Below are 22657 nucleotides of genomic sequence, written 5' to 3'. Positions count from 1 at the left end.
GAGACTTCTTCAACAGTTTGAGACATTTGAGAAAAGATATATCACATCAAGTCATATGGGGACATAAGCTACCAGTTTCCCCACTTGAAAACAAATAATTATTTATATACATACAGTATATATATGTGTGTGTGTGTGTGTGTGTGTGTGTGTGTGTGTGTGTGTGTGTGTGTGTGTGTGTGTGCGTGCGTGCGTGCGTGCCTGTGTGCGTGCGTGCGTGTGTGTGTGTGTATATATATATATATTGTATATATATATCTATATATCTATATAGATATATAGATAGATAGATAGATAGATAGATAGATAGATAGATAGATAGATAGATAGATAGATAGATAGATAGATAGATAGATATAGATATAGATATATACTGTACATACATACATCTACAGCAGGGGTGGGCAACTGTTTTTCATGGGGGGCCACATGAGAAACCCAGATTGTTGCCGGGGGCCGAACAAATATTGTCACGCCGTAACCCATGGATGGGCAACTTTGATGATAGAGAGGGCCACAAAAAAATGTCCTCGCTACCAGTTTTTGCTGAGGGCTGAACGGCGCCAGCGCGAAACATTTTGGGCATTTGAAGCCAGGTTTAGAGGAATAACTCATTTTAAATTAACAGTTGTGATGTCATTATTCAGTCTTAACCACCAATATTTGATCCTTTTCTCACGCACTCCTATGTCACCACCTGCTCTCCCTGCAGGGCTTGAAATTAACTTTTTTCACCACCTGCCAATATGGCTGCTAGATTTTAAAGTTACCAGCCAATTCGAATTTCCACTAGCCGAAATGTTTTTCTTGAAATAAACCAGAATATGAGTGGGTTATTTTAAGCATAAGTATCAGTAAGTGGCCCGGGATTCTCAAAGCCTGTGTTGAGGGTCACACAAGAACAAAAATGCACTCTTGAAGCTAAATAAATCCAAAACCAACAAGTTAATTATTTAAATTTCTACTTCAATGTAGAACAGTCATTTCTTACACATGAGATTACTTTTAGCCTTTTAGTCATAAATATTATTGAAATATATTCCATATTCCAGACTGAAATGCTATAACAGAAGAGTATTGGCCAGAATGACATGAACATTTGGACACTTATTCAGCGGGTATCTTGCATGTTGCGTTCAGATGCACTGTAAAAAAAAAAAAAAAAATTTTTTTTTTTTTTTTTTTTTGCAATACCATCGCGGGCCACACAGGGGGCGCCGGCGGGCCGCATACGGCCCGCGGGCCGTATGTTGCCCATGTATGATCTACAGGTACAGTAACATTGCCCTTGCAGTCTGGATGGGTTCAAGAGGGTTGAAACGCCTAAACTCTTCCAAGCCACCCGTGCCTTCGTTCCCATATGCCCTCAATCCTCTCTCACCGTTTCATGAACTCCAGCCATCTTTCATCATCTGGACTTGAGGTTTGAGCCTAATGACTCCACATCCTCTCCATCCCCTCTGCTGACAGCGCCCTGCAAGCTTACCCCTTCACACTTAACAATGAGGCCAATTTGACCTTTGACCCGTGAACCTACTTATCTTTGTGTTTGCCTATCATTGTGTCTCTCTGTATGTCCTATGGCATGCTTTCTCCTGCCTGTCTGTCTGTCTGTCTGTCTGTCTGTCTGTCTGTCTGGTTTGTCTGTCTGTCTGTCTGTCTGTCTGTCTGTCTGTCTGTCTGTCTGTCTGTCTGTCTGTCTGTCTGTCTGTCTGTCTGTCTGTCAGTCTGGCTGTCTGTCTGTCTGTACTCTGTACATAACAAGCTGTCGGCATGTAGTGTGAACCTTTGACCAACCAGCTGAAGGGCAAATGCCTGACCCCGACCTCAGCAAAGTTATCAGTGTAAGGAGGCTCAGTGTTGGCACCTAGAGGCCAGGAGAGGAATGACATGACACTATCAGCACTGTTCATAATAAATAGAATTCATGTACCCTATATTTAAAGGTAAAAAAAAACATATAGGAAACATACTTTTGATCACGTTAAATCTTGACACTTGACATAAACAAATGAACCATATACAATAAAGTATTTAATTAATCTCACTTGATTATTACATAGTATGATTTGTGATTATATTGATGCATATAACATAATGATAGTTTATATTATATGGTAGTATTATAGTATGATACAGTGATGTGCTGGTAAATAGTAATTTAACCCCAGGCAGTGATCTCTTGAGGCAAAGTATCAATAGAAACTAAATCAATTCAGCATCAATAACCTTAATATAACTTACATAATTTTGGACTAATGCTGATCTATGAATTGTTGTCATAAAAGAAATTCAGCCTAAAATGGTGGTAAACTCTATTCTACAAATGCAAAGGTGGGTAAGCTGAACTTTCTATGACATCCCTGACAGTTTTACTAACAGAGAGCTTGAGATGGTCAAACATGCTCAACCTTCTTTCCCGTCCCACTTTTTCTCTGAAGACCCTCACCCATCAGACAACATGGGTCAGTGAGACATTCCTACCATCTGGTGGACTTTATGAAGTACTGCATTACAAGACCATGCACCTGCTGGGACATTCACCCATAGACAAAATAATCCAAACAGTGCTGCTTCAGAACTGAATATTAATGACAAAAGTCTAACAAATAGATTTGATTTTTGATGTGTAGACGAATATGCTTTTTCCTTTCTTTTCTTTGCCAGGTGCTTGCTATTTCAGTGTCAAAATCAAGAAAGAGAGAGTGAGTGCAATGGCCTGAAAATGACTGTGATTATTATTGAAAATAAATTCATAATTTCCCTTCGAATTTAAATTTAGTTTGCACAATTTAAATTCAGCTTTAATTCAGCTTGAGCTCTTTCACACACACACACACACACACACACACACACACACACACACACACACACACACACACACACACACACACACACACACACACACACACACACACACACACACACACACACACACTCTGGATAAGGGACTTGAATTCCCTGAGCGTCGACTGTAACCACTGTAACTGTCTAGAAACCCAGTATCACCTAAAGATGCCCTAGCAACCAACCACCTGCACCCTATAGCAGCCACCTCCCTATCAACCACTTAGAAAGGCCCTAGAAACCGCATAGAAATGCCCTATAAGCACTTAGTACACCCTAGCAACTGCCTAGAAATGCCCTAGCAACCACTTAGCACACCCTAGCAGCCTAGTAGGCTACACCCTAGCAACCACTTAGAAAGGGCCTAGAAAAAGCCTAGAAACACCCCAACCACTTAGTACACCCTATAACTGTCTAGAAATGCTCTAGCAACCACCTAGTACACCCAGCACCACTTAGAAACACCATAGCAACCATCTAGAACATCTTTTCACTTCCCACTCAATTCACCCATTTTGTGTCTAAAAGGCAGGAAGTAACACAGGTGAAAGCAAGACATTAACAAGGGCCCTGGCACTGGATCACCTAAATGGATTGGAAGTTGGAAACCCGCATTAATGTCTTGCTTGCACCTGTGTTACTTCCTGACTTTTAGACACAAAATGGGTGAATTGGGTGGGAAGCGAAAAAGGCGAATACAAGGCAAGGCTAGGCAAGTTTATTTATATAGCACATTTCATACACAAAGGCAATTCAAAGGATATCATATTTAATAAATTATTTCAACTGATGAATGACCACAAACAAGTCATCACATGTCAAGTGAAGTCAAGTCACTAGTCTTTAACTTCCAAATCAAGTCTCGAGTCAAGCCAATTTTTTTTGTCAAGCCAATTCACAAGTCATCAAAACAGGGATTGAGTCGACTTGAGTCCAAGTCACCAAGCCTCAAGTCCCCATCTCTATACTGTATATCTCTATATAGATAGGATAGATAGATAGATAGATAGATAGATAGATAGATAGATAGATAGATAGATAGATAGATAGATAGATAGATAGATAGATAGATAAATTTAGATAGATAGATAGATAGATAGATAGATAATTTAGATAGATAGATACCGGTAGATAAATTTAGATAGATAGATAGATAGATAATTTAGATAGATAGATAGATAGATAGATAGATAGATAGATAGATAATTTAGATAGATAGATAGATAGATAGATAGATAGATAGATAGATAGATAGATAGATAGATAGATAGATAGATAGATAGATAGATCGATAGATAGATCGATCGATAGATATATATTGGCGTGTTACTGTGCTGCAGAAAAGGGCTGACCAGGCTCTTAAGGTGATTCATTGAATCGCATCAGAGTTTTGAATGACATTTATTTATTTTCTGTTTTATAGAGAGGAACTCTCTTGAGCAACTTTGCTTTTGCAGTTCCACACTGTATTGTTTCCCTTGCAGGATTCCCATGCATAACCTTGTGATGCAAATCATAATCAAAGATCCTGTGACATCTTGAAGCAGGTCCCTGTAGACTTTCACCTCAGATGGAGATGAGAGTAAAGATCAAGCAAAAAAAAAACTAAACTAAAAAGAAAAAACCCATCAGAAATTAATTTGGAAGCCATATTTGGGATAATAATAATAATAATAAGGAGAAGAATAGGAATAATAATAAAAAGAAGAATAAAAAATAATAATAATAATAATAATAATAATAATAATAATAATAATAATAATAATAATAATAATAATAATAATAATAATAATAGAGAGATTTTAAATTGCTGACCTAACATTTAATAATTAATGTATTCATGTGGACCAAACATGGATATCAGTAGCCTAATAGCTTAATGTCCTGCAGTCATCAGTCTTTCCTCCATTTGTCCAGAGGAATTTATATGCCTAGTTTTGGGGGAGATTTGGTGGCAAATGATAATGAGGTGCACGGATTTTACCATAGATTGCCTTAGTGAATTGAAAATTGTGCTTTATCAGAAATGGGAACCGTGGCAGGCACGCAAGTAGGCCTATAGGACACCCCTGCCCTGTCCCTGTGCACGCACTGTCATCCGAACCACTCATCATGAACAGAACAGTCCCCATGACTTAAAACACAAAACTGCCAAATGAATCAGAGGTTTTGATAAGCTTGCTCTAGCTCTATTCCGGCCATCTTTGGAGAGTATTCTCCTATTTTACGCATTGATGGTGATACCGGTAGCGGGTTGTGTTGTGTTGGATCTGTCAGCATCTCTGATGTGGCGCTGGTGCATCTCAGCTGCGTCAAGTCAGACAGAGTTAGACGGGCCCAGACAGGACCTTAGGAGATTTCGTCTCCAAAATAAAAGCATTAAATTTGAGCGTGGGGGGGCGGGGGGCGGGGGGCGGGGGTATCAAAATATGTTATTGGAATTATTAGATTAGTTATTATGGAGAGACGCTCTGGTTGATTTATATAATTGTTTGTTGTTGTTGTTGTTGTTGTTGTTGTTGTTTGTTGTTGTTGCTGCTGCTGCATGCATTTATTAATATTAGGCTATTTTTAATTGCAGAGCTTAATCATGTTCTGAAAAGTGCAATAATATGCATGTTATCAGGGCTTTTTTACATTTCTCCCTTTGTTTTGTTCTTTGTCTCTCTTTAGTCCTGTAGGTTAATCTTTCATTTCCCCCCCAGAATTTAATTCTTCTTTTACTTTTAATCTGTTGATTTCATTATTTTCGGTTCAAGAAACATGATATAGGTAGCTTACAGTAAATAGCCTAAACATTATTATATTGTTATTATTAGTTGTTATTGGGGTTTCCTCCATATAATAACGTGAAAAACATGCAATTTGATTCTCGTAAGAATTTGACCCACGGGGCGCTATTCACTGCAGCTGAGCTGCCCACCGCCTCTAATGCCTTAAAAGCATATGTGTGTGTGTGTGTGTGTGTGTGTGTGTGTGTGTGTGTGTGTGTGTGTGTGTGTGTGTGTGTGTGTGTGTGTGTGTGTGTCTGTGTCTGTGTGTGTGTGTGTGTGTGTGTGTGTGTGTGTGTGTGTGTGTGTGTAGCAGCTATGAGTGTGCATGCATGCATTGTGACAAATAAAGAAGGTCCGTCCGTCGTGTACCTTTGTCATACATTCACATCATCATCATCACAAATCATAATAATCACAATTACCGTATAATCATAATAGCAGAAGAATAAATAAATATATAAATAAATAACATTTTTATTATTTATTTATCTCTGTAAGTATTCACATTTAATTGCTTAATTAATTATCTGTCTCTCTGCTGTTACTTTTATAGTAGGGTTTTTTGTGTGTGTGCAAAATTATCGATAACAGGGGTTGTATTTTGAAATGTATAACCGGAAGTCCAATATTTCTTGATTGGGTTTGTCTTGACGCCTGGTGCGCACTCGCCGACCGGGAATACGGACTGTGAACATTTCGGCCTTTTCCCGTGCCTCCTGCACCGTAGGCTGTGTGAAGGGGAGCGGGTGGATGCGTCGCGTCTGTCGGGGCGGTGAACCGAGAGCTTCTATCGGTCAGCGTTCTGATAAAGCGAAGATGACACCCTGTCTCCAGAAGGACTCCTATTTGTTTTGCATGGCGAAATGAGGCAGGGGGTGGAGAGTCGCCACAGAGACGCTGGGCTCCGGCCAATCACCGCATTTGAGCCCCTTTCGATGCTCGGGATTTGCATTACATTGCATTTGCTGCATCGTTGATCGGCCGTTTTTCTTTTTCTTTTTTCTTTGCAAGTGCATGGTGGAAAATGCAGCTTGTTTGAGGACCCCCCCCCCTCCCTCCCCACCAGATACCCAGTGCTGCCATGACAGGCAGAGGTCTCCTCTCCACCACGGCTTGGCCGCTCGGAGAAGAAGCAGATTGATTCGATGCCGGTGGGTCGCATCTGCGGATGTTATTCAGTCTGTGGAGCCAGAGCCTGTAAATATTATCAAGACAGCGTGATTCTTACTCAGGGAAAAAAACATGTCTTCTCGTTCTGCGTTACCGTCTGCAAACGACAGGAGTACTGGAGACCATGTAAGTGCAATTACAGCCTACCGTTATATAGCCTATCTGTGTGTGTGCATGCACGAAAAAACGATGCATCCTTGAACAAAGATGTCCTAATACGTAACGTGGAGCCGCTGCCCCTCAGCTGTTTATTTCCAGTGCAGATGGGGCCATTGGGCCTATGCTGTTTTTCCTGCTGGATAAAGGCACTGTGGAGGTGATATTGGACGGATGTTTTAGCAGAGCAGCCTCGCTCAAAATGGGCTATCCTTGTGTGTGTGTGTGTGTGTGTGTGTGTGTGTGTGTGTGTGTGTGTGTGTGTGTGTGTGTGTGTGCAGGGAAAGAGCTGATGGCAGGCAAACAGCCCAGAATCAGTCCATCCGCTTGCGATAACACTCAGCAGATATGCGCAGAAAGCCTCAATACCAGCCTCTGTCACCTCTTATTATAAGGCTGTGGAGAGATAGTGATGTCACATTATGGCCCTACTACTGCTGCTGCTTGTGTGTGTGTGTGTGTGTGTGTGTGTGTGTGTGTATTCCCCAGAAATTGGATGGGTGGGATGCATGTGTTTGTGTGTGTGTGTGTGTGTGTGTGTGTGGGGGGGGGGGGGGGGGTGTAAATGCATGTCTATGGCATATCTAGGTTGTTCCACCTATGAAGCGAGAGGATTACTGCGTAAAACGATGTGCAGTCCATTGCTGCGCAGCCTACAAAGCACCCAACCCCAGAGCCAGTGGGTGTCAGACAGACAGCGCCATGCATTCAGCACAGTGGAAACCAGTAGGGGCCTGCAGAAGCCAGGGGGGTATTATATATAAGACACACTGAATGTAGTCTGCAGCATGTCAGTGTCTATCTATCTATATCTATCTATCTATCTATCTATCTATCTATCTATCTAGAAAGTAACACAATGTGAACAATTTCCCTTGCACACTCCCTATGATGCATATCCAAATCACTGTGTCATCTCTGGGTTCTAAACATGTCTTCTGTTTGTCTATGAAAGTGAGGAGTGATCGCTGTTGAAAGTGAGGAGTGATCGCTGTTGAAAGTGAGGAGTGATCGCTGTTGAAAGTGAGGAGTGATCGGTGTTAAAGTGAGGAGTGATCGCTGTTGAAAGTGAGGAGTGATCGCTGTTGAAAGTGAGGAGTGATCGGTGTTAAAGTGAGGAGTGATCGCTGTTGAAAGTGAGGAGTGATCGGTGTTAAAGTGAGGAGTGAGCGCTGTTGAAAGTGAGGAGTGATCGTTGTTAAAGTGAGGAGTGATCGCTGTTGAAAGTGAGGAGTGAGCGGTGTTGAAAGTGAGGAGTGATCACTGTTGAAAGTGAGGAGTGAGCGCTGTTGAAAGTGAGGAGTGAGCGCTGTTGAAAGTGAGGAGTGATCGCTGTTGAAAGTGAGGAGTGAGCGGTGTTGAAAGTGAGGAGTGATCACTGTTGAAAGTGAGGAGTGAACGCTGTTGAAAGTGAGGAGTGAGCGGTGTTGAAAGTGAGGAGTGATCGCTGTTGAAAGTGAGGAGTGATCGCTGTTGAAAGTGAGGAGTGAGCGGTGTTGAAAGTGAGGAGTGATCACTGTTGAAAGTGAGGAGTGAGCGGTGTTGAAAGTGAGCAGTGATCTGTGTTAAAGTGAGGAGTGAGCGGTGTTGAAAGTAAGGAGTGATCGCTGTTGAAAGTGAGGAGTGATTGCTGTTGAAAGTGAGGAGTGAGCGGTGTTGAAAGTGAGGAGTGATCTGTGTTAAAGTGAGGAGTGAGCGGTGTTAAAGTGAGGAGTGAGCGGTGTTAAAGTGAGGAGTGAGCGGTGTTAAAGTGAGGAGTGATCGCTGTTGAAAGTGAGGAGTGATCGTTGTTGAAAGTGAGGAGTGATTGCTGTTGAAAGTGAGGAGCGAGCGGTGTTGAAAGTGAGGAGTGATCGGTGTTAAAGTGAGGAGTGATCGCTGTTAAAGTGAGGAGTGATCGCTGTTAAAGTGAGGAGTGATCGGTGTTAAAGTGAGGAGTGATCAGTGTTAAAGTGAGGAGTGAGCGCTGTTGAAAGTGAGGAGTGATAGCTGTTAAAGCAGGGATGTCAGAGATACGGCCCGCGGGCCGGATCCGGCCCGCGGGCAGGTTTCATCCGGCCCGCGAGATGTTTTGGAATATATATATATATATACTGTATATATATATATATATATATATATATATATATATATATATTTTTTTTTTTTAATTATTATTATTATTATTAAATTCACACCCCATTATCATGAACTACGTGTGGCTAATAAGCAAGCTAAGAGTTCATTCATAAGTTAATTAACCTGCACTACAAGGAAGTATGTCAGTAGGTCATCAGGTGTAAACAAAGCCGCCATGATGCCACGCTGGAATTGAATCGCGCATTCGGCTACCTACCAAAAAACAAAGGAATCAACAAGATGCTGTCGAAAAAGAGAAAGGTTGACACGGAATGCAGGCACTGCAGTTTCAAGAGAAATGGAAAGAGCAGTATTTCTTTTGTGAAGTAAATGGGTAAATGAGTCGAATTGATTTTAGTAAAAAAAAAATCCGGCCCCCATGAGGTCTCAGTTGAACAAATCCGGCCCTCTACCTAATATGAGTCTGACACCCCTGTGTTAAAGTGAGGAGTGAGTAGGGCTGGGTATCGTTCCAAATTTTTCGATATCGATACCGTTTTGATTAGGGGTGCACCGATCGATCGGCACGCAATCTGTGTCGGCCGATTTTGACCTCAAATATGTGATCTGCTGCTGCAGATATTTCTTTATTGTCGCCGATCGCATAGCCGATCATGCTGCACGTGAGAAACATGAGGCAGCCCATTTTCATGTCTTCAATGTCCATCGTTTAACTTTCATATTGTGCTCTAACGTTTATATCATTGTGTTGCAAAGCACACGCTTTGCTTTCGTCAGCCGTACTTTCCGTACTATAAGGCGCACCTGAATATAAGCCGCAGCAGCTAAATTGAATGATTGTTATATATAAGCCGCACTGGACTATAAGCCGCAGGTGTTTTAATGTTTAACACTTTGAGTGCCACGGCCCTTGGGCAAATATAAGCCGCACTGGACTATAAGCCGCAGGTGTTTTAATGTTTAAAACTGGTCAGGAGGAGGCGTAGCACCTGCCTGTAACAGAGATCTCCGTGTCTTATCAGCGGAGACCGTTTTGAGTCCGATGAACAAATCAATCAAAAACACTTCACTACGTCCAACATAGGCTACAAGATTCGTTTCATTCCATTGAATTTGGCAGCGCGGACGAAACATGGGTGGAACGAAACATGCAAATTACATGTTTTGCATCCTCATCGTCGTAACACGTGTACTACAAAGGAAAGAAATGTAAAACAAATAAATTAGTACAATAGTTTTCAGTGCAAAACAGAGAGTTGCAGATCAGTGTTTAATGCTCACTGATGTAACAGAACGCTATTCTTGTCCAAACTGATGAGATGGCTCCACTTCATGCATGGAAGACTAGTTGAACATTGACTAGCCTATCAATAATGGCACAAAGTGAATCCCATTTATATAAATATATAACAAACTATCATGACATCAGCGTTTGTTAACGAGTTGCTAAAAATACATAATGGGCGATAACTATCCGCTTTCACATAACGTTAACACTAATTAATGAAACATCTAACGCTAGCGTTGCAGATCAGTGTTTAATGCTCACTGCTGCAACAGAACATCATTCTTGTCAAATCTGACGAGACAGCTCCACTTCATGCATTCACTGACTAGCCTATCAATATAAATGAATCGCATTTGCATTCAACAAACTATCATGACATCAGCGTTTGTTAACGAGTTGCTAAAAATACATAATGCCCGCTTGCGCATAATGTTACCGCGCCAATTAATTAAACGATCTAATGCTAGCTACAACTCACAGCCAGATGCATGGATTTGTCAGACTGAGGGATCTGATAACCGCTAACATCAACAACAACTTGCGGTAAGCTGACCCACCTCTCGATTATTTCTCTTGTCTGTGGAAACCAGTCCTTGTTGTTTCTGTTTCTTTCCCTGCTTTTCATCATCTTTGCCATATGGTACTCCAGGATAGGACTAGCTTGAGTGGCTAACTTCTTGTATACTATATCCGCACCGCACGCCTGACTCACAACAAACACACACCGGCTAAAGTGGGCGTAACGTTTCCTGCATGCCTCTACATGACAGCCAATCACCAGCTGTATTAGCATGTCTCATGCTTATAGGCTCAATGATGCTGTTTTGTTTTGGTATTGAAAATTGGTATCATTTGACAAGGGAGGTTTCGATACCCTTAGTATCGATGCTTTCATTTCGGTGCCAAGTAAGTATCGAAACTCGATACCCAGCCCTAGGAGTGAGTGGTGTTAAAGTGAGGAGTGAGCGGTGTTAAAGGAGAATTTCGGTTTTTTTGAACCTGGATCCATCTCCTGGCATTAATTATGATTTGGCCACTCACCAGGCGATCTCCGCGGTGTTTCTGGCCGTCCTAGCGTTGTTTTGACATCAATAGCGTCCAAGTCAGTTGTAAAATGGAGCTGACTTGGGGCCAAGTGTGAGCCTGCCTTTCCTGCATCTAAATAGCTATTTTTTTTCCCGTTTTCTCCAAATATCGTCAAAATCTGATCCCTCAAGAATCACCACAGTGATATTTCGCCAAAGGCTGTTTCCTGGAGTCCCACAGGGATCAAATTACCTCAAACGTGATCTCGGTCACCAAGTCTCGTGAAGTCCCGCGATACTTTCCTGTCGACTGGCCAAGTACAGGAGGACGCTTTGCGGTGGTGGTTTTAGCGCAACCTATGTGGGGTTTGGCAAAACCTTCGTTATTTTCGAATCCCACATAGGTTATGCCAAACCCCACATAGGTTGCGCTAAAACCACCACCGCAAAGCGTCCTCCTGTACTTGGCCAGTCGACAGGAAAGTATCGCGGGACTTCACGAGACTTGGTGACCGAGATCACGTTTGAGGTAATTTGATCCCTGTGGGACTCCAGGAAACAGCTTTGGCGAAATATCACTGTGGTGATTCTTGAGGGATCAGATTTTGACGATATTTGGCGAAAACGGGAATAAAAATAGCTATTTAGATGCAGGAAAGACAGGCTCACACTTGGCCCCAAGTCAGCTCCATTTTACAACTGACTTGGACGCTATTCATCTCAAAACAACGCTAGGACGGCCAGAAACGCCGCGGAGATCGCCTGGTGAGTGGCCAAATCATAATTAATGCCAGGAGATGGATCCAGGTTAAAAAAAAACGAAATTCTCCTTTAAAGTGAGGAGTGATCGGTGTTGAAAGTGAGGAGTGATCGGTGTTGAAAGTGAGGAGTAGGGATGCAGCGGTTTCCGGTTTGAAGGTATACCGGGGTTTGAAAAAGCCACGGTATCAAAACCACTAAATTTTGCCGTCATACCTTCTCCACGGTATCAGCTGTTTCCCTGAGAGAAAGTGCCCTCAGGTCCCTTGCAGAGACAGAGTGCAGTTACGCGGCCCCTCCCCCCTGCTGCATGTGTGTAGAGCAATCAGTAGCTGGCAGACCGCAGCTATCATCATCAAGGAGTCATCATTGTTGTGAGTGGCCGCGTGACAATGGCTGCCAGAGAGGTGAAGAACCCCCCGAACTTTTTCCCCAGTCAAAAAAGGACAAAATCGGTAGTGTGGGACTATTTTGGTTATCAGAAAAACGGATGGCCAGGGCTTACAGGAGGAAGGACAGCCAACATGCAAGACATGCAGGCGAAGAGTGGCTGCACTAGGAGGCAATAGCCTACCTCAAACATGATAGCCCATCAACACCAGCCGTCCTCATTTGCAAAATTCAAGGTACTTAACGTTGTCTTGCTTCATCATACATCACATCGGACATAACGCTAAACCATTTCCACCGGCAGGTTTGAGGAGTAGCTAACATTAACGTAAGATAAACACTCATGACTCATCATAGGCTATCGTTAACATGGCTAATTAGCATCAGCTGACTAACGTTAACGTAACGTTACTTCTTGACTGAGTGATCACGTCTTGTGTAGGCCAGGCTGGCCAGCGCCTCGTTATCAAAAACATATTGCACTGAAGAAGTAACGTTCAATAATGTAGAAACTGACTCCTCCAACCTGCCAGTGAATTGAGGCACAAACAGTGTGTGTGTGAGAGAGAGAGGGGGAAAAGACAAGCGCTCAGCACAGAGGCTAATGTGTGAGACAGAGGGAGAGGGGTGTGTGTGAGTGGGGGTGTGCGCCATCAACGTGAAACAATCATTTGTGTCCAGTGCAGTCAGTGTCCATCCGATTTTTACAAAAGATAAGCATCTATTTGATATTATGTGTTTTAGTTTTACATAAAATTAGATTAAATAAATCGTCATTTATGATAAGTAAGAATAGTACCGTTATATATCCAAGCACACACACATTCGCAACAGTTAACTGTCATTACAGATGTAGGTTACATTAACATGTATTTTTTCTTTTTTTAGGCTAGCAGTAGTACTGGCACCAGCGGAGGGGTATCCACATCAACAGCTGCAGAGACCAGCCAACAATTCAACATGCATTTGCCTATGCACCCAAATCCAAACATGCCAAATAATTAAATTATGCTGTGGCATACTTCATTGCCAAAGATATTTTTGTCATCATGGTCCCCATTCAACTATCATTTTGTTCATGGTAAAAAATTGTATGTTTTTTTTGTGCCATATTTGACAAGAATACATAAAGGTCCGCGATACCGTGATACCGTGAAACCGTGGTAATTTTCTCCAAGGTTATCATACCGTCAAAAAATCATACCGCTGCATCTCTAGTGAGGAGTGAGCGGTGTTGAAAGTGAGGAGTGATCGGTGTTGAAAGTGAAGAGTGAGCGGTGTTAAAGTGAGGAGTGAGCGGTGTTGAAAGTGAGGAGTGAGCGGTGTTAAAGTGAGGAGTGATCGGTGTTGAAAGTGAAGAGTGAGCGGTGTTAAAGTGAGGAGTGAGCGGTGTTGAAAGTGAGGAGCGGTGTTGAAAGTGAGGAGTGATTTGTGTTAAAGTGAGGAGTGAGTGCTGTTGAAAGTGAGGAGTGATCAGTGTTGAAAGTGAGGAGTGATTGGTGTTGAAAGTGAGGAGTGAGCGGTGTTGAAAGTGAGGAGTGAGCGGTGTTGAAAGTGAGGAGTGAGCGGTGTTGAAAGTGAGGAATGATCGATGTTGAAAGTGAGGAGTGAGCGGTGTTGAAAGTGAGGAGTGATCGGTGTTGAAAGTGAGGAGTGCTCGCTGTTGAAAGTGAGGAGTGATCGGTGTTAAAGTGAGGAGTGATCTGTGTTAAAGTGAGGAGTGAGCGGTGTTGAAAGTGAGGAGTGATCGGTGTTGAAAGTGAGGAGTAATCAGTGTTGAAAGTGAGGAGTGATCTGTGTTAAAGTGAGGAGTGAGCGGTGTTGAAAGTGAGGAGTGATCGGTGTTAAAGTGAGGAGTGATCGGTGTTAAAGTGAGGAGTGATCACTGTTGAAAGTGAGGAGTGAGCGGTAGGGGTGGGAATCATCAGATGCCCACGATACGATACTAAAACGATACTTGAGTCACGATACGATAGTATTGCGATATTGCGATAAGCTAGTATTGCGATATATTGTCTAACTCCTTTTCCTACCTTTTCCTTGACCTCACCGGAAGTAAAACATGCAGTGTTTTTTTGTTTTGTTTTGTTTTTGCCCCACATGTAGGCTACATTATTAAGCTTCTCTGGGCTCAATACGCCACTGCAGGCATGGACTGCACCATCGGGCGCTTCTGGCAGATGCCCAGTGGCCTGGCATGGCATGGCCTGCAGAATTATTATTATTATTATTATTATTATTTTTTTTTTATATCGATACTTGCCGTCCAAATATCGATACAATATCGTCAGTCAAAATATCGCGATACTATGGTGTATCGATTTCCCCCCCACCCCTAGTGAGCGGTGTTAAAGTGAGGAGTGAGCGGTGTTGAAAGTGAGGAGTGAGCGGTGTTGAAAGTGAGGAGTGAGCGGTGTTGAAAGTGAGGAGTGAGCAGTGTTAAAGTGAGGAGTGATCGGTGTTAAAGTGAGGAGTGATCGGTGTTAAAGTGAGGAGTGAGCGGTGTTAAAGTGAGGAGTGAGCGCTGTTGAAAGTGAGGAGTGATCGGTGTTGAAAGTGAGGAGTGAGCACTGTTGAAAGTGAGGAGTGAGCGCTGTTGAAAGTGAGGAGTGAGCGGTGTTGAAAGTGAGGAGTGAGCGGTGTTGAAAGTGAGGAGTGATCGGTGTTGAAAGTGAGGAGTGAGCGGTGTTGAAAGTGAGGAGTGAGCGGTGTTAAAGTTGAGCTGAACCCAAAAATGACTTCTCTTTTCTTTTAGTTCAAATACCTGGGTATGCAGTGCACCTATTTAATGGTGTATAAAAAGAAATCACAAAAATCTAATTTCTTTAGTTTTTCACACTTTTTCACCTAGTACTATCAAATTTCTTCCCCATTTCAACCAATCATATCACGACATGGCAGCTGTCAATCATCTCTCTCTATCATTTCAGGATAATTTTCTCTTCCAAATGAAGTAGAAAATGGCGCCTAGTGCCTGTCATCTGGCAGAATTCCTATCGCATAAACTAACTAACTAATAACTTGGCCAATAGTATGAAACATGAACAAAAAACAAAAACTATAATCTCTAAGAATGCAAAGAAATGTAACTGGCTCGTTAAAACGCGCATTCCAGGAATATCGTATTTACAGAAGTAGCGTAAAAGGCGCGCGCTTGAGAGCGTGGTTGTCAGGGGTCGCCCCTCGGACATTCCAGGCGGGCGGGCACCACCCATGCATCGGATTGTCCGCTCGAAGCAGGTGGCTGCCTGGTACTCCGCGGATCCCACTCGCGTAGCACGACAACACGCTGAATCCCACTCTATTTGGGGGTGGAACACGCCATGATTGACCAATGCCAAAGCCAGTCAACAGAATTGTCAAATCAAATCATCGACACCCGGCATTGTGCGGCTCTCTCTCTCTCTCTCTCTCTCTCTCTAGAGAGGTAGAGAGAGAGAGAGAGAGAGAGAGAGAGAGAGAGAGAGAGAGAGAGAGAGAGAGAGAGAGAGAGAGAGAAAAACTGAAACCCGACACCTTGCTAATCTCACACAGAGAGAGAGAGAGAGAGAGAGAGAGAGAGAGAGAGAGAGAGAGAGAGAGAGAGAGAGAGAGAGAGAGAGAGAGAGAGAGAGAGAGAGAGAGAACGGACAGAGATCTCTTCCTCAGAGCCGCGGAGCAACGCGCGAACACACACACACACACACACACACACACACACGGTGTGTGCACTCATCTCTCTTTCTTTCTTTCTCCGTTTCCCTCCCCCCCTCTCTCTCGCGCTCTCCGAGAGACAGAAATTTCCCTGCTGTAGACTGGACACGCCCACACATTCCGCGGGAGAAAGTACACTCTAAAAAATAATGAAATCTCATGAGTTTTGCCATGGCTGTCAAACCTAAATTTATATACTTTGCGACGTTCATCATCGTTCAAATTTGGCTGGTGGCTTATTAACATAGGGTCCTGTGATGTGATTAACTCAAAATGCTAAATAATAAAGAAATATTTCTGGTTTCCAGGGACTTTAAAGTGAGGAGTGAGCGCTGTTGACTAGATTATTGTAGCAAGTGGGTCCAAATTGGCTCTAATAGGTGGGGTGAGTGGACACGAATGGAAGCATAGGAAGGGAGGGAGTGTCCGTGTGTGTGTGTGTGTGTGTGTGTGTGTGTGTGTGTGTGTGTGTGTGTGTGTGTGTGTGTGTGTGTGTGTGTGTGTGTGTGTGTGTGTGTGTGTGTGTGTGTGGCAGCGAGCAATGCTGGGGGGATGGAAGTGTGATGCCTCAGGCCCTGGGTCCGGCCAGGGACCACTGTGCCGGCATCTGCTCGCTCTATTTACTCGTATAGGTCTCTCTCTCTCTCTCTCTCTCTCTCTCTCTCTCTCTCTCTCTCTCTCTCTCTCTCTCTCTCTCATAGCTCTCTCTCTCTCAATTCAATTCAAAGAGGCTTTATTGGCATGACCATAGTGAATTACAGTATTGCCAAAGCACATTGTACATGGTAGTACAGACATAGTTTGTAACATACAGAACGGAAACATTATGTTACTGTAACAACATACAGGTAGTTCGAACAACAACCGTGTCAACAATATTTTGTAATGAAATATATACAGATTTATAAAACGGCTCTCTCAAATCAAGCAATCTGATTGGTTCACAGCCATTGTATAAATCCAATAACCCATGGCCATGGGTTATTGGTTGCCATGGCAACTATCTTACTAAAAGCCTTTGGTTACCTCAAAAAAAACAAATGGCGGAGACAGCTGTCAGATCCTTGTGAATCGATCTTCGCTTATAACTTTACTAATACTTTGCAGAAAATTATGTTTTGTACAAGAATAAATGCAGGCTAATGTCTTCTTTGCAAAAAAAAGGCTGTTAACCCCGCATTTAACCCCGCATTTAACCCCGTAACGTTAGTTGGTGTCGGGCTTTGCAGAAAGCACTCAGCTTCTCAGCAAGCGCTGAGGATGCAGCGCTGCGCTCGAGCTGCCTGTCGGCTTTCCAGAAAGCTCTCAGCTTCTCAGCAAGCGCCAGGATTGGCCAATGTCAACTTCAGTCTCCAGAACGATCCAATCAAATCACCCGCACGTTCTTGCGGTCCCGCCTTACAGTAGTGTTTCAACTGACTCTATCAGAATACCATGCCAGTCGGACTTATAGTATTATTATTATTATATTATTATACTTGGAAACCGTTTTATAAAAGCAATATAGCACTCGAGCTGCGTGGTGTTGTGGAATATATCCCGCTGATAACAGCTTATCAGCGGGATATATTCGCCACAACACACTTGCTCTCATGCTATATTGCTTAAATATACATATTGATTATGCTTGAAATAGAGAGAGGGAAGGGGAGGTGTGTCTGTGTGTGTTATAGCTCTCTCTCTCTTATAGCTCTCTCTTATAGCTCTCTCTCTCTTATAGCTCTCTCTCTCTTATAACTCTCTCTCTCTCTTATAGCTCTCTCTCTCTCTCTCTCTCTTATAGCTCTCTCTCTTATAGCTCTCTCTCTCTTATAGCTCTCTCTCTCTTATAACTCTCTCTCTCTCTTATAGCTCTCTCTCTTTCTCTCTCTCTTATAGCTCTCTCTCTCTCTTATAGCTCTCTCTTTCTCTTTCTCTCTTATAGCTCTCTCTCTCTTATAGCTCTCTCTCTCTTATAGCTCTCTCTTTCTCTCTCTCTTATAGCTCTCTCTCTCTTATAGCTCTCTCTTTCTCTTTCTCTTTCTCTCTTTTAGCTCTCTTTCTCTTTCTCTCTTATAGCTCTCTCTCTCTTATAGCTCTCTCTTTCTCTCTCTCTTATAGCTCTCTCTCTTATAGCTCTCTCTCTCTTTCTCTTTCTCTCTTATAGCTCTCTTTCTCTTTCTCTCCTATAGCTCTCTCTCTCTTATAGCTCTCTCTCTCTCTTTCTCTTTCTCTCTTATAGCTCTCTCTCTTATAGCTCTCTCTCTCTTATAGCTCTCTCTCTCTTATAGCTCTTTCTCTCTTATAGCTCTCTCTCTTATAGCTCTCTCTCTCTTATAGCTCTCTCTCTTATAGCTCTCTCTCTCTTATAGCTCTCTCTCTCTTATAGCGCTCTCTTTCTCTTTCTCTCTTATAGCTCTCTCTCTTTCTCTCTCTCTTATAGCTCTCTCTCTCTTATAGCTCTCTCTTTCTCTCTTATAGCTCTCTCTCTCTTATAGCTCTCTCTTTCTCTCTTATAGCTCTCTCTCTCTTATAGCTCTCTCTTTCTCTTTCTCTCTTATAGCTCTCTCTCTTATAACTCTCTCTCTCTTATAGCTCTCTCTTTCTCTCTCTCTCTTATAGCTCTCTCTTTCTCTTTCTCTCTTATAGCTCTCTCTCTCTCTTTCTCTTTCTCTCTTATAGCTCTCTCTCTCTTATAGCTCTCTCTTTCTCTCTTATAGCTCTCTCTCTCTTATAGCTCTCTCTTTCTCTCTTATAGCTCTCTCTCTCTTATAGCTCTCTCTTTCTCTTTCTCTCTTATAGCTCTCTCTCTTATAGCTCTCTCTCTCTCTTTCTCTTTCTCTCTTATAGCTCTCTCTCTCTTATAGCTCTCTCTTTCTCTCTTATAGCTCTCTCTCTCTTATAGCTCTCTCTTTCTCTCTTATAGCTCTCTCTCTCTTATAGCTCTCTCTTTCTCTTTCTCTCTTATAGCTCTCTCTCTTATAGCTCTCTCTTTCTCTCTTATAGCTCTCTCTCTCTTATAGCTCTCTCTTTCTCTCTTATAGCTCTCTCTCTCTTATAGCTCTCTCTTTCTCTCTTATAGCTCTCTCTCTCTTATAGCTCTCTCTTTATCTTTCTCTCTTATAGCTCTCTCTCTTATAACTCTCTCTCTCTTATAGCTCTCTCTTTCTCTCTCTCTCTTATAGCTCTCTCTTTCTCTTTCTCTCTTATAGCTCTCTCTCTTATAGCTCTCTCTCTCTCTTTCTCTTTCTCTCTTATAGCTCTCTCTCTTATAGCTCTCTCTCTTATAGCTCTCTCTCTCTTATAGCTCTCTCTCTTATAGCTCTCTCTCTCTTATAGCTCTCTCTCTTATAGCTCTCTCTCTCATACAGCTCTCTCTCTCTTATAGCTCTCTCTCTCTCTTTCTCTTTCTCTCTTATAGCTCTCTCTCTTATAGCTCTCTCTTTCTCTTTCTCTCTTATAGCTCTCTCCCCTATAGCTCTCTCTCTTATAGCTCTCTCTCTCTTATAGCTCTCTCTCTTATAGCTCTCTCTCTTATAGCTCTCTCTCTCTTATAGCTCTCTCTTTCTCTTTCTCTCTTATAGCTCTCTCTCTTTCTCTCTCTCTTATAGCTCTCTCTCTCTTATAGCTCTCTCTTTCTCTCTTATAGCTCTCTCTCTTATAGCTCTCTCTTTCTCTCTTATAGCTCTCTCTCTCTTATAGCTCTCTCTTTCTCTTTCTCTCTTATAGCTCTCTCTCTTATAACTCTCTCTCTCTTATAGCTCTCTCTTTCTCTCTCTCTCTTATAGCTCTCTCTTTCTCTTTCTCTCTTATAGCTCTCTCTCTTATAGCTCTCTCTCTCTTATAGCTCTCTCTTTCTCTCTTATAGCTCTCTCTCTCTTATAGCTCTCTCTCTCTTATAGCTCTCTCTCTCTTATAGCTCTCTCTTTCTCTTATAGCTCTCTCTCTCTTATAGCTCTCTCTTTCTCTCTCTCTCTTATAGCTCTCTCTTTCTCTTTCTCTCTTATAGCTCTCTCTCTCTTATAGCTCTCTCTTTCTCTTTCTCTCTTATAGCTCTCTCTCTCTTATAACTCTCTCTCTCTCTTATAGCTCTCTCTCTTTCTCTCTCTCTTATAGCTCTCTCTCTTATAGCTCTCTCTCTCTTATAGCTCTCTCCTCTCGTATAGCTCTCTCTCTTATAGCTCTCCCTCTCTTATAGCTCTCTCCTCTCGTATAGCTCTCTCTCTCTCTTATAGCTCTCCCTCTCTTATATCTCTCTCTCTCTTATAGCTCTTTCTCTCTTATAGCTCTCTCTCTCTCTCTCTCTCTTATAGCTCTCTCTCTTATAGCTCTCTCTCTTATAGCTCTCTCTCTCTCTCTCTCTCTTATAGCTCTCTCTCTTATAGCTCTCTCTCTCTCTTATAGCTCTCTCTCTCTCTTATAGCTCTCTCTCTCTTAGGGACCGTTCATTATTTAGAAGGGGGGTCACTGGAGGGATTTGGTGTGCTCTGAAATAAAAAGCTGTGCCCCTTCCCCGATCAAAATATATTTTTCCTTGACCCTCCCCAAGTGATTTGAAAAAAAAATATATATATTTTTTTTTTATAATATTTTTTTCCAGATTTTTTATCCCATCTTATCCCCCGTTTAGTGCTCATTTGATTGCTCAATCCTGGTTGCTACTCCATCCTCTGCCGATCTGGGGAGAGCCGAGACTGATTCCATGCTTCCTCCGAGCCATGGGCAGTCAGTCAGCCGCTTCTTTTCACCTGCCAGAGGAAGCTTCACCGGTAGGACATAGCACGTGGGAGGTTCACGCTATTCCAACCAGTTCCCCTCCCTCTGAACAGGCGCCCTTAACGATCAGAGGAGGAACCACATTAGCAACCAGGATGTTGCATGTTTTTGTGAAGGGGGTTCCTATATGAAGGAGACCCCCAGGAGGCACGGGGAGAACATGCAAACTCCACACAGAAAGGCCATTTTGCCGACCCCACCCGGGCGGTGGGCACTCGAGGACATGCGGTGTGTGGACGGGCACGCATTCCTTCAGCGCTCACCTCGTCCCCAGGTGGGAATCGAACCCACGACCTTCGAGCTGTGAGGCGATAGTGCTAACCACTGCACCACCGTACCTCCATTGAAAAATATGATTAACCCTCCCCAAACAATATTGTGGCAAGCGTGGAAGAATGCGGACTGACACCGATATCTTACTTTTAACCAAACATATGCAGAAACTCCGGCCAGAGGTGATCAAACACACTAACAGTCTCAGTCGTGGTGGCTACATTGATAGTAAAACTAAACATCCTGGCCACACAAACATTGCCATTACCACATAATGCAATCAAAACATGAGCACAACATCACTAAACCACAAGAACATGAACTCCCATAATCCTTTGCGCTTCTTAGAGCAGAACTGTCACCAATCAGAGCGACCGCCTCCTCTGGTCGCTACATAATGCTATTTTCGCTTGTGAAACAATCTTCAGTCTGTGTATATCAATATTTGTGTTTAAATAACAGTCAATGACTGATGGAAAAAAGTTAGCCGGTTCTATGTGGCGGACTCTCCACTCTCTGTCCCCCCTCTCTCTCTCTCACTCCCTCAGCAGACAGGCACAAAGCCACACATGTAAAATCTCCCAGCATCCATTGAGCTACATTTCGATAACAAATAGCATCCAAATTAGCCTAAATAGATAGAAAGGTAGATAGAAATAATGTTAACACAACATGCAATTGTCGAACATTTCAATATTGGACAAAATAAAATCTCGAAATCAAAACACAACCCTATGTGAAACATATATGTCATCCTGGTGGTATAAATATCCCTTGTAGACTTAACGTAATTTAGGAGATGAGTGAGCCGTAACTCGGTTCTACTGTGACTTCCTAGACTTATCTGGCGCAACGATAGAGCCCATCTATATTTTGTGATGCCATGTCTGTTTGTTTGCTCGACATATATATATTTTGTGATGCCATGTCTGTTTGTTTGCTCGACTTTTCGTGCTGGAAATGTAGCCTACTTCCATATTGTGGCACCTAGAGACCACAGCCACAGGCTCCAACGCCGTTAAGGCACACACACCAAGAAGCAGCTTAAAATAGGAATCTTTATTATCGACAAAAATATATATATATGTTTTAATTAAAACAGCTCATAGCATCACAGCACAGGTTGGTTGACACTTGTTACATATCACCATGTCATGATAGCACGCAGCAACAATAATTACGTGTAAGGGCTCCCGCAGGATGGTGGTCTTACACTAAGTTATACAATCAAATCAAACTAATGTATCACAATGAGTCAGCCACTTGTTACGAAAGACACCTCTGGGGCTCGCGCTCCCGAAAGAAAGCAGCAACAGCACACCAGCCTGTCGCAGCCTCGCTGGTATGAACGTATAGGTTACCCCAGCGGTGCATACAAGACCCCAGCCCTCCGTCGAGGCAAACAGAGCCCAGCAGCCGTGGAATCACCAGAAAAGCGCCACTGATTC

At 42.8% G+C, this 22657-nt stretch overlaps 1 protein-coding gene across 1 annotated transcript in view; it reads left to right on the top strand.

Annotated features, from left to right (window-relative positions):
• Nucleotides 1–6808: 6808 nt before the first annotated feature.
• The window catches only part of mark4a (MAP/microtubule affinity-regulating kinase 4a), a gene marked incomplete at its 3' end in the record, with an annotated part of 89859 nt that continues 74010 nt past the window's right edge, over nucleotides 6809–22657 (top strand). The window contains exon 1 of the mRNA XM_083633242.1: nucleotides 6809–6917. Coding sequence (XP_083489368.1) covers nucleotides 6864–6917 — 54 coding nt within the window. The 5' untranslated portion in view covers nucleotides 6809–6863. The remainder of the gene's footprint in view (nucleotides 6918–22657) is intronic.

The sequence above is a fragment of the Poromitra crassiceps genome, assembly GCF_964638095.1.
Source record: "Poromitra crassiceps genome assembly, chromosome: 1".
Classification (NCBI taxonomy): domain Eukaryota; kingdom Metazoa; phylum Chordata; class Actinopteri; order Beryciformes; family Melamphaidae; genus Poromitra; species Poromitra crassiceps.
The sequence above is the reverse complement of the archived record's forward strand: the minus strand, read 5'-3'. Positions and strand labels throughout refer to the sequence as shown.